General features: G+C 57.5%; 1 protein-coding gene across 3 annotated transcripts in view; it reads right to left on the reverse strand.

Annotated features, from left to right (window-relative positions):
- Positions 1 to 1,165: 1,165 nt before the first annotated feature.
- The window catches only part of KCNH2 (potassium voltage-gated channel subfamily H member 2), a 38,199-nt gene continuing 24,311 nt past the window's right edge, over positions 1,166 to 15,053 (reverse strand). For all 3 annotated transcript variants that reach the window (XM_029077787.2, XM_029077788.2, XM_039913986.1), the window contains 10 exons: positions 9,062 to 9,493; positions 8,418 to 8,802; positions 7,248 to 7,447; positions 6,597 to 6,849; positions 4,844 to 5,037; positions 4,288 to 4,387; positions 3,301 to 3,555; positions 2,838 to 3,036; positions 2,421 to 2,583; positions 1,166 to 1,769 (listed from right to left, as the gene is read on the reverse strand). In XM_029077787.2, coding sequence (XP_028933620.1) covers positions 1,620 to 1,769; positions 2,421 to 2,583; positions 2,838 to 3,036; positions 3,301 to 3,555; positions 4,288 to 4,387; positions 4,844 to 5,037; positions 6,597 to 6,849; positions 7,248 to 7,447; positions 8,418 to 8,802; positions 9,062 to 9,493 — 2,331 coding nt within the window. In that variant the 3' untranslated portion in view covers positions 1,166 to 1,619. The remainder of the gene's footprint in view (positions 1,770 to 2,420; positions 2,584 to 2,837; positions 3,037 to 3,300; positions 3,556 to 4,287; positions 4,388 to 4,843; positions 5,038 to 6,596; positions 6,850 to 7,247; positions 7,448 to 8,417; positions 8,803 to 9,061; positions 9,494 to 15,053) is intronic.

The raw sequence follows: 15,053 nt of genomic DNA on the forward strand, positions 1-15,053 counted from the left end.
GACTCCCAGGCCCGGGCTCTAACCACGAAGCCACACTGCTTCTCAAGCATGTAAGTATCTTCGTGGGCCCAGCTTCTCTCAAGCACGTGATCGCGGTGAAAACATGGGGGCGAGCGTCTGGCCGGTGTCTCCCGATGGCCCGAACGCGTCTCTGAACGCCTTCTCCTCGCCAATGCCCGCGTTCAGGAAAAACCCCCGGCTAGGAGCTGCGTTTGGGAAGCCAACGAACTCTGGGGATCAACGATTTGGTAGCCAAAGCATATTAGTCGGTAGCCAGTGGGGAACGGACTTCAAGTTCTGCAGGTTGCCGTTGGAAGCGGTTCATCGATCGATCGGATTTATTGAGCGCTTACTGGGTGGAGAGCACTGTACTGAGCGCGGGTGGTGAAATGACCGAACAACAAATCCTTCAGGCTGGGCGGGTCAGCCAGGGACTGGGCTGGAGATCTGCAGGGGTTCTGGCCTGGAAGCCCAGGTCCACAAGTCAGCCCCAGTAGAGGGGGAGCCCAGGGTGGGGAAAGGGCTGTGGAACTGTCACCTGATGGGAACGGGACTCGGAGATGGTGAGGGTTGAAGGAAGAGGACGGTGACGGAGAGAGACCTGGGCTTGGAAAGTGAAATCTGCAGAGTGAGGAGGGCAGAGAGGTGAAAGGTGACCAAGGACTGTCTTTGGGCCGCTTCTTTGGAATAGGACGCTGGGGGATCCACCTGACTTAGCCTCATCCCTGGAGCTCCAGGAAATTCCCTTCCCACCCTCCCGACCTGCTGCAGCACCCCTCTTCCCCTCAGAGGGCACCACCCACCCCTGCCGTCCATGGATGGCATGCCAAACTGGCACAGCCACTTCTGACACCCATGGGTGGCACATCAAGCCATTCTGGCTACCCGATCGGACACGGGCTATGGCCCCACCTTCCCCTGCTCCCCACCGTCCCCTGCCTTCTTGAGAATCCTCCTGGACACCATAACCTTGTCTTGCGATGTGTGTCTGTCAAACGTATGCCCACAGGATCCCCCCTTTCTGGAAGGCGGATGGAGGAACATCCCCACCCCTCCCAGGCGCACCCCAAAACCCTTACACACACAAACTGTATATACATACATACACACACACGCAGGGTTTGCCCGGGGACAGCTAGGAGATCACAGCCTTATCTCCCGAGGCTTGCGGGGCACTCTCTTCAGGATAATTATTTATTATTCATATTCATCGGCATCTTCATTAATTATTCATAATGATCCTTAATTATTATCCTTAACGATAAGAGCAGTAAATAGCAGAATAGTCTTCAAGTCCTTGAGGTCCCTCGGGCCCCAGGGCCGGGGCCCTTCCCGGGCATTTAGACCAGCTAATGCCCCCAGGGCAGCCGGGGGGGGGATCCCCAGACCCGATGCCGTCCCCCCACCCCGCATCCTCACCACCACCAGCACCACCAGCAGGTCCTCCAGCTCCCAGCCCCCACCCCGGGGGTCCAGCGGGGAAGGGAGCCATCCGAGGGGCAGGGGGCCGGGACCACGGCTTCCCTCTCCCCCCACCCCCCCAGAAGGGTGGGCCCTGGACCCCCGAGGGGCAGGCAGGCCTCGCTGAGCCGTTTTTCCACGCCACCGCTGCCTTTCCACTAACTGCCCGGGTCGGAGCCGTGTCTGTACAGGGGCTGCGAGGTCAGGATCCCCAGCTGGCCAGGCAGGGAGAGGCGTCGGGCGGGGCCGTCCTGGGGGGGCTCCGGGGTCCCAGCGGGGAGCTCCTCGCACCCCAGGAACTGGGAAACCTGCGGGGGGAGGGGAGAGCCGGGTCAGGGGAGGGGGACAGGGGACAGGCGACAGACACAGGCATTGTCTCTGTGTCTAGACCGTAGGCCGAAAGCTCCTCGTGGGCAGGGAATGTGCCTGTTTACTGCTGGATTGTCCTCTCGCAGGTGCTCAGTTCAGTGCTCTGCACACAGTGGGCGCTCAACAAATACGATTGAATAAATATGTGGGAGTGCAGTGTCCGAGAGAGAGAGCGTGTGAGTGTGTGTATAATAAAAATAATTGTGGTATTCATTCAATCGTATTTATTCCTTCGATCGTATTTATTAAGCACTTACTGTATGCAGAGCACTGTACTAAGCGCTTTGGAAAGTATACTACAGCAATAGTGACAATCCCTGTCCATGATAAACGCTATGTTCCAGGGACTGTACTAAACGCTGGGGTGGATACAAGCAAATCGGGTTGAACCCAGTCCCTGTCCCACGTGGGGCTCCCGGTCTCAATGCCTATTTTACAGATTAGGTAACTGAGGCCCAAAGAAGTGAGGTGACTTGCCCAAGGCCACACAGCAGACAAGTGGAGGAGCTGGGATCGTGAGCCTCCCTCCTGAGTCTGGGGTGGGAAGGGTGGGAAGGGTCAAGCCAGGACCCTCCTCCCCAGTGACCGACCTGAGAGAGCGAGTCCAGGGGGAGAGTGGGGCCGGGGGGCGAGGCTGCGGGGGGTCCGGGCGCCGGGGGCGTCACCGTGCTGTAGGCCGGGGGGACCAGGCTCATCTGTCGGTGCAGCAGCTGCAGGATGGCCGCCATGTCCGTGCTCAGCCGCGTCTCCAGCCTGTTGAGAGCCGGGGAGGTGGGCAGCCCGGGCCGGCCAAGGGAAGCCAAAGGCGGCCAGGGCCGGCGGGGAAGGAGGGCCCAGCCAGCCGCTCCGGAAGGCTGGAGGATGCTGACCCCAGCCCACCCCCTCAGCCAGGGCCAGGTAGACGAGACAACCCCCTCCCTGGCTTAACCCTGGCCCTCTCCCGCTCACCATCCTGGCCCTCCCACTCCCACCATCCCAGCCCCCTCACAGCTCTCCCCGGCTCACACCTGTTGAGCTGCCTCTGCAGGGTGTCCAGGCGGCCCTCAATCTCGCTGCGGGGCCGGCGGGTCGGGCTGGGCAGTGGGATGTTCAGGAGTCCGGGGGTGGGGGCCGGGGGCGGGGCCGGGCAGCGGGGCAGCTCCTGGTACTGGCGACCCCGGCTTTCCCCCCAGAAGCTGAAGATGTTGGTCACTCCGGAGAAGGCGCCTGGAGCCAGAGATGGGGCGAGAGGCCGCGAAGGTGAGAAGGCCAAGGCCCAGCCTGGGAGTTGGGGGCTGCTGGGTTCTGGGCAAACCAGACCCCTAGGAACCCCTCCCCACCCTCTTCGACCTCCCCCCCACAACCCGTAAAATGGGGTTAAAAGACTATGCGCCTCAAGTGGAACAGGGCCTCTATCTGACCCCATAATCTTGTACCTACCCCAGCGCTAAGCACATGGTGAGCGCTGGGCCAATGCCGAATTCCTTTTACCTGACAGGGGGTTACAGGTGTCACTGCCCTTCTCGCCTTCGTCCGTGACGGGTTCTCGGCTCAGCAGGCCTCCCGGGGGGCGGGAGGAGGGGAAGGGTACCAGGCGCAGGGGGCTGGAGCCTGGGCCCCTTTCTTCATCCTCGTCGCTGCTCAGGGGGCTGGATGGGCCGCTGGAGGGGCTCTCCCCCCAGGGACCCCCATTAGCAGCGCGGCCACCGGGGCCCATTGACGACACCTCCCCTGGGGGATCCGTGTCTGGGTGAACAGAAAAGGAAGGGGATATGGAGAAGTTGAGTGAGGGGGTCCTCCGAGAGAGGGGATTAGTTGAGGAAAGGGGCTAGGGGGCTCAGGAAAGAGCTGGGCCCGGGCCCACTCCCTCTCCTCCCCAGCCGTCACTTTGCAGGAACCAGTTGCTCTCACGGTTCATTCTTTCGATCGTATTTACTGAGCGCTTACTGTGTGCAGAGAACTGTTCTGTGTGCAGAGCGCTTGGGAAAGCGCAATATAATAATAAAACAGAAACTTTCCCTGCCCCCAACGAGCTTACGGTCTAGAGGGGGAGACAGACGTTAATATAAATAAATTACAGATATGTGCTGTGGGGCTGGGAGGGGGGATGAATAAAGGGAGCAAGTCAGGGAGATGCAGAATGAAGTGGGAGAGGAGGAAAGAAGGGCTTAGTCAGGGAAAGCCTCTTGGGGGAGAGCAATAAGGCTTTGAAGAGGGGGAGAGTCATTATCGGACATGAGGAGGGAGGGTGTTCCAGACCAGGGGTATTGTGCTCAGCGCATAGTAAGCGCTCAATAAATACCACTGATTGACTGGGCGCTTACTGTATGCAGAGCATTGAGCCGAGCTCAGTCGGGAGAGTAGAGTACAACAGAATTGATAGGCAGGTTCCCTGCCCACAGCGAGCTTACTGGTCCACCTTAGCAGCAGGCCCTCCCGCCCTCCCAGGGTCCAGCTCCCTGACCGGACCCCGCTCACCCCTGTCCGTGCGGCGGCGGAAGGACAGTTTGCGCCTACGCAGACGGTTGAAGCCGCTGTCCAGCTCGGCGCTGCTGGGGGAGCCGGGGATCATGTTGGTCTGGAACACGGAGACCCCCATCAGGGCCCACCCCCTCGCCCGCCCCCCACCTTGATGATAATGGTATTTGTTAAGCGTTTACTATGTGCCAGGCAATGTACTAAGCGCTGGGGTAGATAAACGCAAAGGGGGTTGGATACAGTCCCTGTCACGTGTGGGGATCGCATTCTCAATTCCCCATTTTCCACATGAGGTGACTGAGGCCCAGAGAAGTGAAGGGACTTGCCCGAGGTCACCCAGCAGACATGTGGTGGAGCCGGTATTAGAAACCGTGACTTTTTGGCTCCCAGGCCCGCGCCCCCTTGTCCGCCCCCTCCCCCGCCCCTTCTCCCGCATCCTTGGGCGGACCCCCGCCCCGAGCCCCAGAACCTCTTCGGGGCAGGGGTGCAGACTGAGAGATGGGGGGAGCTGGGGAGAGGGAGGGGACCCCCGTGCGGGCCGGGGGCGAAGACTCACATCGCGCAGGTTGAAGGTGATCTCCAGGCTGGACCAGAAGTGGTCGGAGAACTCCGGATACATGTCCAGCACCTCCAGCAGGTCGTCGCGCTGGATCTTGTGCAGGTCACAGTAGGTCAGCGCCCTCACGTCCCCGTTGGACTTGCCCGGCCGCGCGTACAGGTTCAGGGGCTCCCCAAAGATGTCGTTCTTCCCTGGGGGTCGGGAGGTGGCGGGAGGGGAAACGGCTCAGGTCAGCGGGAAACCTGAGGACTCTCCCACCCCTCCCCCATCCTTCTTTCCCATGGCATCTCCCTCTCCCTCCCATTTCTCCTTCCCATGGCTTCTCCCCCTCCCTCCCCATCTTTCCTTCCCATGATTTCGCCCCCTCCCTCCCCATCTTTCCTTCCCATGATTTTTCCTCCACGCTGGCTGGAAAACTGTGAAGTCCAATGGATAGGGCCCGGGCCTGAGAGAAGGACCTGCATTTTAATCCCGGCACGGTCACCTGTCTGCTGTGTGACCTCGGCCAAATCACTTCCCTTCTCTGTGCCTCAGTCTCCTCAACTGTATAATGGGGATTCAAAACCTGTTCTTCCTCTCCCTTACACTGGAAGCCCCACGTGGGACAGGAACTGGGGCCGACCTGATTTAACTTGTATCCTCCCCAGCGCTTAGAGCAGTTCTTGACACGCAGTAAGTGTTTAACTATGTAGTAGGAGTAGTAATACTGTGAGCCCGTCATTGGGCAGGGTTTGTCTATCTGTTGCCGAATTGTGCATTCCAAGCGCTTAGTACAGTGCTCTGCACATAGTAAGCGCTCAATAAATACTATTGAATGAATGAATAATGGTGATATAATAATAATGAACAGTGCTTAGCACATAGTAAGCGCTTAACAAGTGCCATCATTATTATTATACCCGGTTCTAGGCCCGGGAAGCCCAGGCTGCGCTAGCCATTGCCCGGGGGGCCGCCAGGGGGCAGCAGCGGCCCGTCCCCGTTGGCCCGTCCGGGTCCTTTCATTCATTGGTATTTATTGAGCGCTTACTATGTGCAGAACACGGTACTAAGCGCTTGGGACGTACAATTCGGCAACAGATAGACAATCCCTGCCCAATGACGGGCTCACAGTCTAAACGACCAGCTCGGGTGAGAGCGGGAATAATAATGATGGTATTTGTTAAGCGCTTACTATGTGCCAAGCACTAAGCGGGGATCAGTTCTGATTCCCGCATCCCCGGCTCCCAAATACCCATCGGGCAACCCCTCTGTGCCCTCCTTCTGTCTGGCCATGCCCCTGTCGTAGGAGCTGCTCCTGAGAGGTAGCCTTATTTAAGCTCGTCGTGGGAAGGGAATGTGTCTGTTTTGTAATGTACTCTCCCAGGCCATTAGTAATAATAATAACTGTGGTATTTAAGTGCTTACTATATGCCAGGCACTGTACTAAGCGCTGCGGTGGACACGAGCAAATCAGGTTGGACACAGTCCCTGTCCCACATGGGGCACACAGTCTGAATCCCCATTTTACAGATGTGGTAACTGAGGAACAGAGAAGGGAACTGACTGGCCCAAGATCACATAGCAGACAAATGGAGGATTTTAGACTAGAACCCAGGACTTCCTGAGTCCCAGTCCCGTCTTGTATCCATTAGGCTACGCTGCATCCACCATGCTCTGCACACAGTAAGCGCTCAGTAAATACGATCGACTGACCAACCCGGTCCTCCCTCAACCCCGTGCGGTGAGGCCGCAGTGCCCCCAGACCCCGTACCCAGTATGGCGACCACCACATCCCCGCGCAGGATCTCGATGGAACCGCGGGAGATGAAGTAGAGGGCGGTGAGCAGGTCCCCGGCGTGCACCAGGGTGTCCCCGGGGGGCGCGTGGGTGGTCTTGAACTTCATGGCCAGCGCCCGCAGGCAGCCCTTGGTGGCCCCGCGGAAGGGTTTGCAGTGCTGCAGCAGCGAGCGGTTGAGGTGCAGGCAGATGTCAGCCTGCAGGCACTCGGGGAACCCCTTCAGGACCTGGGGGTGGGAGGACGGTCTGGGCTCGGCACTGGGCCTCTCCCACCCTGACCTTTGACCTCCCTGATGCCCTCTGCCCCCAGGCCTCCATCCCGTGTTCCTCTGTCAGTGCCCCATCCTGGCACCTGGCACCGTTCTAAGCACTGGGTAGATACAAGCTAATCAGGTCAGATAGAGTCCATGCTCCACATGGGACTCACAGTCTTCATCCTCATTTTACAAATGAGGTAACTGAGGCACAGAGAAGGTAAGCGACTTGCCCCGGGTCACACAGCAGGCACGCGACAGAGCTGGGATTAGAACCCAGGTTCTTCTGACTCCCAGGCCCGTGCTCCTTCCCCACTCCCCCCTCCCATAGGGACCTTCCGGGCCCACCCTCGCGGCCGCCCCCTCCTCACGGCGTTCATGTCGATGCCGTTGGTGTAGGACCAGGCGTGCTGGAAGTACTCCTCGAGGCGCTGCCTCAGGGGGTTGGGGATCTGGTGGAAGCGGATGAACTCCCGCACCCGCAGCATCTGGGTGTGGTAGCGGGCCGTGCCGGAGTACAGGCGCTGGATGATGGCCGACACGTTCCCGAAGATGCTGGCGTACATCAGGGCTGTGAGGACGGGGAGGGAAAGGCAGGCGGCGGGGTTTGGGGGGGGTGACTCCCACCGGAATGGAGCCAGTCCTCCCAGCCTCCATTCCCGACTCCCCACGACAACTGGCTCCATCGCCTCCATCTCCCCCTCTAGCCTGGAAGTTCCTCGTGGGCAGGGAACGCATCTACCAACTCTGTTCTATTGTACCTTCCAGTCATTCCAATCTGTGGAGCACTTCCTCTGCACAGAGCACTGTCCTAAGCGCTTGGGAAACTGCGATTTTACCGAGTCGATAGACATGTTCCCCGCCCACAAGCTTAAGGTCTAGAGGGGTGAGCAGACATTAATAGAAGTTATAAATGATGGCTACGACGTCAATGCTGTGGGGCTGAGGGAGGGGTGAGTGAAGGATGAGCTTTATTCACTCTTAGTCTGGTGCTCTGCACCCAGGAAGCACTCAATAAGTACTACTGATTGATTGATACAGTGCTCCGCACCCAGTCAGTGCTTAATAAATACCATGGATCGATCCATGGAGACAGCGCACCTCTCCCCGTCTAGACTGTAAGCTGGTTTGGGGCTGGGAATGTGTCTGCTAATTCTATTGTATTGTACTCTCCCAAGCACTTAGGACAGTGCTCCAGACATAGTAAGCGCTTAATAAATGCCATTGATCCATCGATCGATATTTCCCTCCCCCTCTAGACTGTCAATTCCTCGAGGGCAGGGGATGTGTCTACCAACTCTGTTGTATTGGACTCTTATTCATTCAATCGTATTCACTGAGTGCTTACTGTATGCAGAGCACTGTACTAAACTCTTGGGAGAGTACAATCTACCAATAAAGAGACACATTCCCAGCCCACAACGAGCTTACGGTCTGGAGCGCTCAGTCCGGCGCTCTGCACCCAGGAAGCGCTCAATAAATACCACCGATCAATCGGCCGTGGGGCGGGGAGGGACGGCGACCGCTCCGCGGGCACTCACAGCCGATGAGCATGACGCAGATGGAGAAGATCTTCTCGGAGTTGGTGTTGGGGGACACGTTGCCGAAGCCGACGCTGGTCAGGCTGCTGAAGGTGAAGTAGAGGGCGGTGACGTACTTGTCCTTGATGGACGGGCCGGCGCTGGTGCCGTTGTAGGGCTTGCCGATCTGCTCGCCCAGGTTGTGCAGCCAGCCGATGCGCGAGTCCATGAGCGGCTGTTCCATGTTGCCGATGGCGTACCAGATGCAGGCCAGCCAGTGGGCGATCAGCGCGAACGTGCACATGAGCAGGAAGAGCACGGCCGCCCCGTACTCGGAGTAGCGGTCCAGCTTCCGGGCCACTCGCACCAGCCGCAGGAGCCGTGCCGTCTTCAGCAGCCCGATCAACTGCCAGGCCGGGGGGAGACCAGAGATGGGAAGCGGGCCGGAGGGAGGCCGGTTAGTTTTGTTTGTGGAGGGGGGAGCACAATCAGAGCCCAGATCTGGGAACCTTCTCTGCTCAGTGGTCATCGCTTCCGGTCTTGTCCACCCTGCCCCTCTTTCCCAAGCCCCTCCTCATCCACTCACCCCTTTTCTCTTCTCTCTCTCCCCCTCCCATCCCTCTCCCTCAGCTCCTCCTCCTTCCCCTCCCCGCCCCCTCCCTCACCTCCTCAGAGCCGGAGCCAAAGATGAGCAGGTCGAAGGGGATGGCGGCCACCATGTCGATGAGGAACCAGCCCTTGAAGTAGTGGACGGCGATGCGGCCGGGGTGGCTGACCACCTCCTCGTTGGCGTTGACGTAGGTGGTGCGGAAGTTGATGAGGATGTCCACGATGAACATGATGTCCACGATCAGGTCCACCACGGTCAGGGGCTGGCAGGCGTAGCCGCAGTCGGGGGGCGGGGACACCCCCTCCTCGCTCTCTTTCAGCAGGAAGGCAGCCGAGTAGGGCGTGAAGACGGCCGTGTAGATGACGAGCAGCAGGATGAGCCAATCCCACACGGCCTTGAAGGGACTGTAGTGCAGGATGGTCCAGCGGTGGATGCGGGGGGCTTGCAGCTTGTACTCGGGCAGGACGTCAGCCCCCAGGGACAGGACCTGAGCGAGGGGACAGGCGGACACCCACCCATCAATCAATAAGTGGTACTTACTGAGTGCCTGTTCTCTAGGGGTATCCATCAGTCAGTCAGTGGTACTTTTTTATGGTATTAAGTGCTTATTATGTGTCAGGCAGTATACTAAGTGCTGGGGTCTGGGCAGGGATTGTCTCTATTTGTAGCCGAACTGTACTTCCAAGCGCTTAGTACAGTGCTCTGCACACAGTAAGTGCTCAGTAAATACAACTGAACGAATGAATACAAGCTAATCAGATGGGACACGGTCCATGTCCCACATGGGGCCTCTCAGTCTTCATTCCCATTTATAGGTGAGGTAGCTGAGGTCCAGAAAAGTGAAGTGACTGGCCCAAGGTCACATAGCAAAATAATAATTGTTGTATCTGCTGGGTGCTTATGATGTGCTAGGCGCTGTACTAAGCGCTGGGGTGGATACAAGCAAATTGGGTCTGGCACAGTCCGTATTCCACATAGGGCTCACAGTCTGGATCCCCATTTGATAGATGATAACTGAGGCCCAAAAAGGTCAAGTCACTTGCCCAAAGTCACACAGAAGACAAGTGGCAGATGATTGACTGTTTGTTGATCTTCACATCCCTCAGACTCCCGGGCCTCTACCTCCCTCCTCCAGCTCAGCTAGCCACCCCCACCTCCATTGCAGCTGCCCATCCGGCCTCCCTGAGGGACATAGAAGGGTTGGAGCCGCAGAGCCAAGATGCAAAGCTTGGGCAGCTGTCGCTGTTGCCCCCAGGGTCCGGCGGCCGGTTGCGGACCAGAGGCAGGAGAGAGGCTGCGGCTTCCAACTCAGCCTCACTAGAAAGAGCGAGCTTCCACGACCCCCCCTCTGCTGGGAGCGGCCCAGCTGCTCCCCGGAGATCCTGGCCACCCCGAAAACCTGCTCCCATCTCCTCACCTCCTCCCTCTACCCCTTTCCAAGCTTCCCGAGTTCCCTGTCTGGCTGTTTGGCTTTTAACATTCCAAGCGCCTTAAAAGAAACAGCTGGAGCAGAGAGCTTGAGGCCCAGAACCCCAGATTCCAGAGCCCAACCTTCCCTGAGTTCAGACCCCAAGAATCAAAATAATTATAATGATTATAACAATAGCATTTATATTGCCCTTACTTTATGGCAAGCACTGTGCAAAAGTGCTGGTAGGAGCTATTAACATAATCTATGTGGCAAGCACTGAGCAAAACACTGGGCAATCAGATCAGACATAGTTACTGTACCATATGGACCTCGCAGACTAAGAGGGAGGAAAAACAGATATTTTATCCCCATTTTATAATAATAATGTTGGTATTTGTTAAGCGCTTCCTATACACTGCCAGAACGATTGCAGATGGAAGTGGGGCATTCCGGGAGAGGCGTATCCCTGGCGTCGCTATGGGACGGAGATGACTCGACAACGTAAGAAAACAACGTGTCAAACACTGTTCTTATCGCTGGGGTAGAGGCAAGCTAATCAGGTTGGACACAGTCCCTGTTCCACATGGAGCTCACAGTCGTAATCCTCATTTTACATATGAGGTAACTGAGGCACAGAGAAGTTAAGTGAATTGCCCATACTTTCACATCAGGGAAGTGACAGAGCTGGGATTAGAACCCAGGTCCTCTAACGCCCAGGCCCTTTCCTCTAGGCCGTGCCGCTTCTCAGAATGTGGAACCCAGACCTCCGCGCTTGGTGAGGGAGGGGCCCCAAGAAGGACCACCTTTATAGACCTCTACCTCCCACCCACATTCCACCTGCCCCCCCCAAGTCTGTTGGGACTTAGACATGGGTGCTCCCTCACCCTGACCTCCCACTTAGCCTCAAAGAAGTGGAGGGGAATGCCCAGTTGGTAGGAAAACCTCCATGCCGAAACCTTCTGCATCACCTGGCTTACTCCCTTTATTCATCCTCCCCCCGACCCCGGACCCATAGCACTTATGTCCATATCTGTCATTTATTTCTTTATATTAATGTCTGTCTCTCCCCCTCTAGATTGTAAACTCACTGTGGACAGGGACTATGTCCGTTCATTGTTACACTGTAGTCTCCCAAGTGCTTAGTACAGTGCTCTGCACATAGTAAGTGCTCAGTAAATACGATTGACTAAGCTGCCGCTGTTGCAGATCTCCTGCTGGGTCTGCAGGCAGGAGTCCCAGGGGGTCTCAGGGAGTCAGACACAGGGGGTCAGTCAGTCCTTGATTCAGGAGCTGAGCTGATCCGGTCAAGGAATTTGGGTCTGGTTAGAACCAACCAGCATGGGGACCCCCCCTCCCCCGAAGGTCCCGGGACCCGGAACCAGTCGAGGAGTGGTCCCCCAGAGGTCCAAGACCTGTTCAGTCTGGGACCACCTGCCCAGGATCGCACAGAATCACCCCGCCTCTCGGAGGTCTCAGGGTCAGAGTGGTCTGCCTGCCCACCGGCCAGGACCCCAAGGAGAAATCCCCCAAAAGGAACGATTCAGACCCAAACCCGATGTATTAGGTCAGAACTAGATCTCCTCCTTTCCCACCGCTTCCCCTCCCCCTCCCTGGACCGAAATAGCATCTGAACCCGTCCCTTCTCCATTTCCAGCTTCCTGCCAGGTAACGACTCCCAGCCCAGGGCGCTCTGCAGTTCAGCTGCGACCTGTCACTGTGTCCCCGGTCTTCCTGCCCCCAAGAACCCTCTGCCCTCAGGACTCTCTGCCCCTCTCCTCCTTCCCCTAGAGCTCTCTGCGCCTTTCCTCCTGCCCCCAGGACTATCTCCCCATCTCCTCCTTCTCCCAGAGTTCTCCACCCCTCTCCTGCTCCCAGAGTCCTCTGCCCATCTTCCCCTGATCCAGGGCTCTCTACCCCTCTTCTTCTGCCCCCCAGGCCCTCTGCCCAACTCCTCCTATTTCAGGGCTCCCTCTGCCCCTCTGTTCCTGCCCCAGATCCTTCTGCCCCCCTCCTCCTGCTCCAAGAATCCCCTGGCCCCTCCTCCCGCTCCCAGGACTCTCACCCCATCTCTTCCTTCTCCCAGAGCTCTCTGCCCCTCTCTTCCTGCTCCCGAGGTCCTCTTTCCCTCTCCTTCTGCCCCCAGGACCCTCTGCCCCTCTCCTTCTGCCCCCAGGGCCCTCCCTTTCATCAGCACCAATGTGGACCAACCACAGTATTGCACAGAGATTAAATGCCCCCTTACAGCCTGCCCCGGCTTGCCATTTCCTGTGGAAACCTCCACCCCACCTGGCACTCCTGCCCTCCCTGGCTCTTCTCCCTCCTCCTAACCCTTGCTCCTGGGAGCCTGCAGGTCCAGCCTAGCCCAAGACAGCTGGCAGGGAGGAGGTGGGGCAGGAAATTGGGCTGCCGGGACTACACCAAAGCTTCCTGGGAGACACCAGCACCCAGGGCAGGCCTCCCACCTAGCCGGGGCTAGTGCAGGTCAGCCTCAGGGTGAGGTGGAGAGGGGGTCCCTAGGCATCCTGGGAGTCTGGTTTCAGAATGGATCCCTCCCAAAAAGTTCTCCCAGAGAAGATGGTCAGTTTTGAAGTCACCCTAGAGGGTCTGAGAGCCAAACTTGGGCTGGACCAGCTCAGACCCTCCAAGTAGGAGCCTCCCGGGCCTGCTGACAACTCCCAGAGCTGTGTCCAAACCCTAAACAGCCTTGGGGTGAGGGTCCGTTCAAACTGCGTGGGCCTGGAGAGGCCATCCAGCTGCTGCACTGACTGACCCTCCCTGGATTTTCTTTTCCAAAGTGCTTTCACCTCAGTAATGTCATTTTATCCTCACAACATCTCCGTGAGATGGGGGTGCAGGGATTGCTCTTCCCATTTTGCAGATGCAGAAACCGAGGCCCTGAGAGGCTAAGCAACTTGCCTCCGGTGGCACAGCCAGACAGTGAAGGAATTGGAAGAATGCCTCCTTTTTGTTATATGATTTTTGTTAAGCACTATGTGTCAGGCACCCTATTAAGTACTGGGGTAGATTCAAGCTAATCAGGCTGGACACAGTGCCTGTCCCATGTTGAGTTCACAGTCTTAATCCCCATTTTACAGATGAGATAACTGAGGCACAGATTAAGTGAAACGACTTGCCCAAGGTCACGCAGCAGTCGAGTGGCAGAGCAGGGATTAGAACACAGGTCCTTCTGACTCCCCGGCCCCTGCTGTAACCACTAGGCCACACTGCTGCTCGGCACTTTTTACTCCCAGGCCCAAGCTCGTCGCACCAGCCATGGACCGGCCAGGCCGCCGCCCGGGAAATAAAAATTATGGTGTTCACTAAGCTCTTACTATGTACCAGGCAATGTACTAAGTCGCTTCACTTCTCTAGGACTCGGTTCCCTCATCTGTAAAATGGGGATTTAAGAGGGTGAGACCCATGTGGGACAGGGGCTGTGCCCAATCTGATTAACTTGTATCTACTTCAGTGCTTAGAACAGTACTTGGCACATATTAAGTGCTTAACAAGTACGATAAAAATTATTATTATTATGAACTTCCTGTTTCCGTTCCAGGATACCCGGACCGGCCGAGAGCAAATTGGGTTGAATACTACTGAATGAATGAACACGGTCCCTGTCTCACCCCGGGCTCACAGTCCTAATCCCCATTTTGCAGATGAGGTAACTAAGGCACAGAGGAAGTGAAGTGACTCGCCCAAGGTCATACAGCATACAGTGGTAGAGTCAGGTTTAGAACCCATGACCTTCTGACCCCCAGGCCTGTGCTCTACCCACTAGGCGATGCTGCTTCTCAGGAAAGCCCCGGAACGGAGGCAGAACAGCCGGAGAGGCTGGCGGTAGCCCAGGAGCTGGCAGCCCAGCGCCCAGCCTGCGGGACAACCCTGCCACCTGCTCCTTTCCCAGCTGAATGGGCAGATTCGGTCTGTCTTCTTACCTGACCTATCCACGGATTAGAGGTTGGGGCAGGGCCTACGGAAAGTGACGATGGAAAGGACCCACCGACTCAAGGAACCTGGCCCCTTTAACATCCTCCCCCACTCAACCCTCTGTCCCTCACCTCTCTTCAACCCATCTCTCCCCATACCCAACCTCTCCAAGATTCCCAGAGATCCTGCTTTTGGGCCGGGGAGAGACCCTTGACAGCTTCCCCTTGGGCCCAACTCCAAACTGGCAGATCTCCCAGGATTCCGGAACGTGCCTATCAACTCTGTCATATTGTTTCCTCCCACGCACTCAGCAAAGTGCTCTGCACACGGTAAGCGCTCGGTAAATACCACTGATTGATTGATTGATTGAATTCCCGGCCGGCTTCCCTCTGAGCCTTCCAGATCTCCATGGATGATTGCACACCCCAGAGGACCCCCGTGATTCAGGCCCACTGAGTCCGGGCCTGGGTCTCCCTCCTCCTCTCTCCCCTCTCTCTCCCCCCATCGCTACCCCGACTTCTAGCTCCAGCAGCCCCGGGCCTCAGTAGTCCCAGGCCCCAGCTCTCGAGCCCTGCGGAGATCTAGGGCAGCTCTGCTGGCATCGAATCTCTACCTCTGTGTGGGCCTCCCTGGGCTGCTGCCTCCCCGTGCCCTCTCCCCAAGGACTTTCTGTAGGTCTTCCAGCTCTCTCTCTCTCTGTTGTGTC

The sequence above is a fragment of the Ornithorhynchus anatinus genome, chromosome 13 (genome assembly GCF_004115215.2).
Source record: "Ornithorhynchus anatinus isolate Pmale09 chromosome 13, mOrnAna1.pri.v4, whole genome shotgun sequence".
Lineage (NCBI taxonomy): Eukaryota > Metazoa > Chordata > Mammalia > Monotremata > Ornithorhynchidae > Ornithorhynchus > Ornithorhynchus anatinus.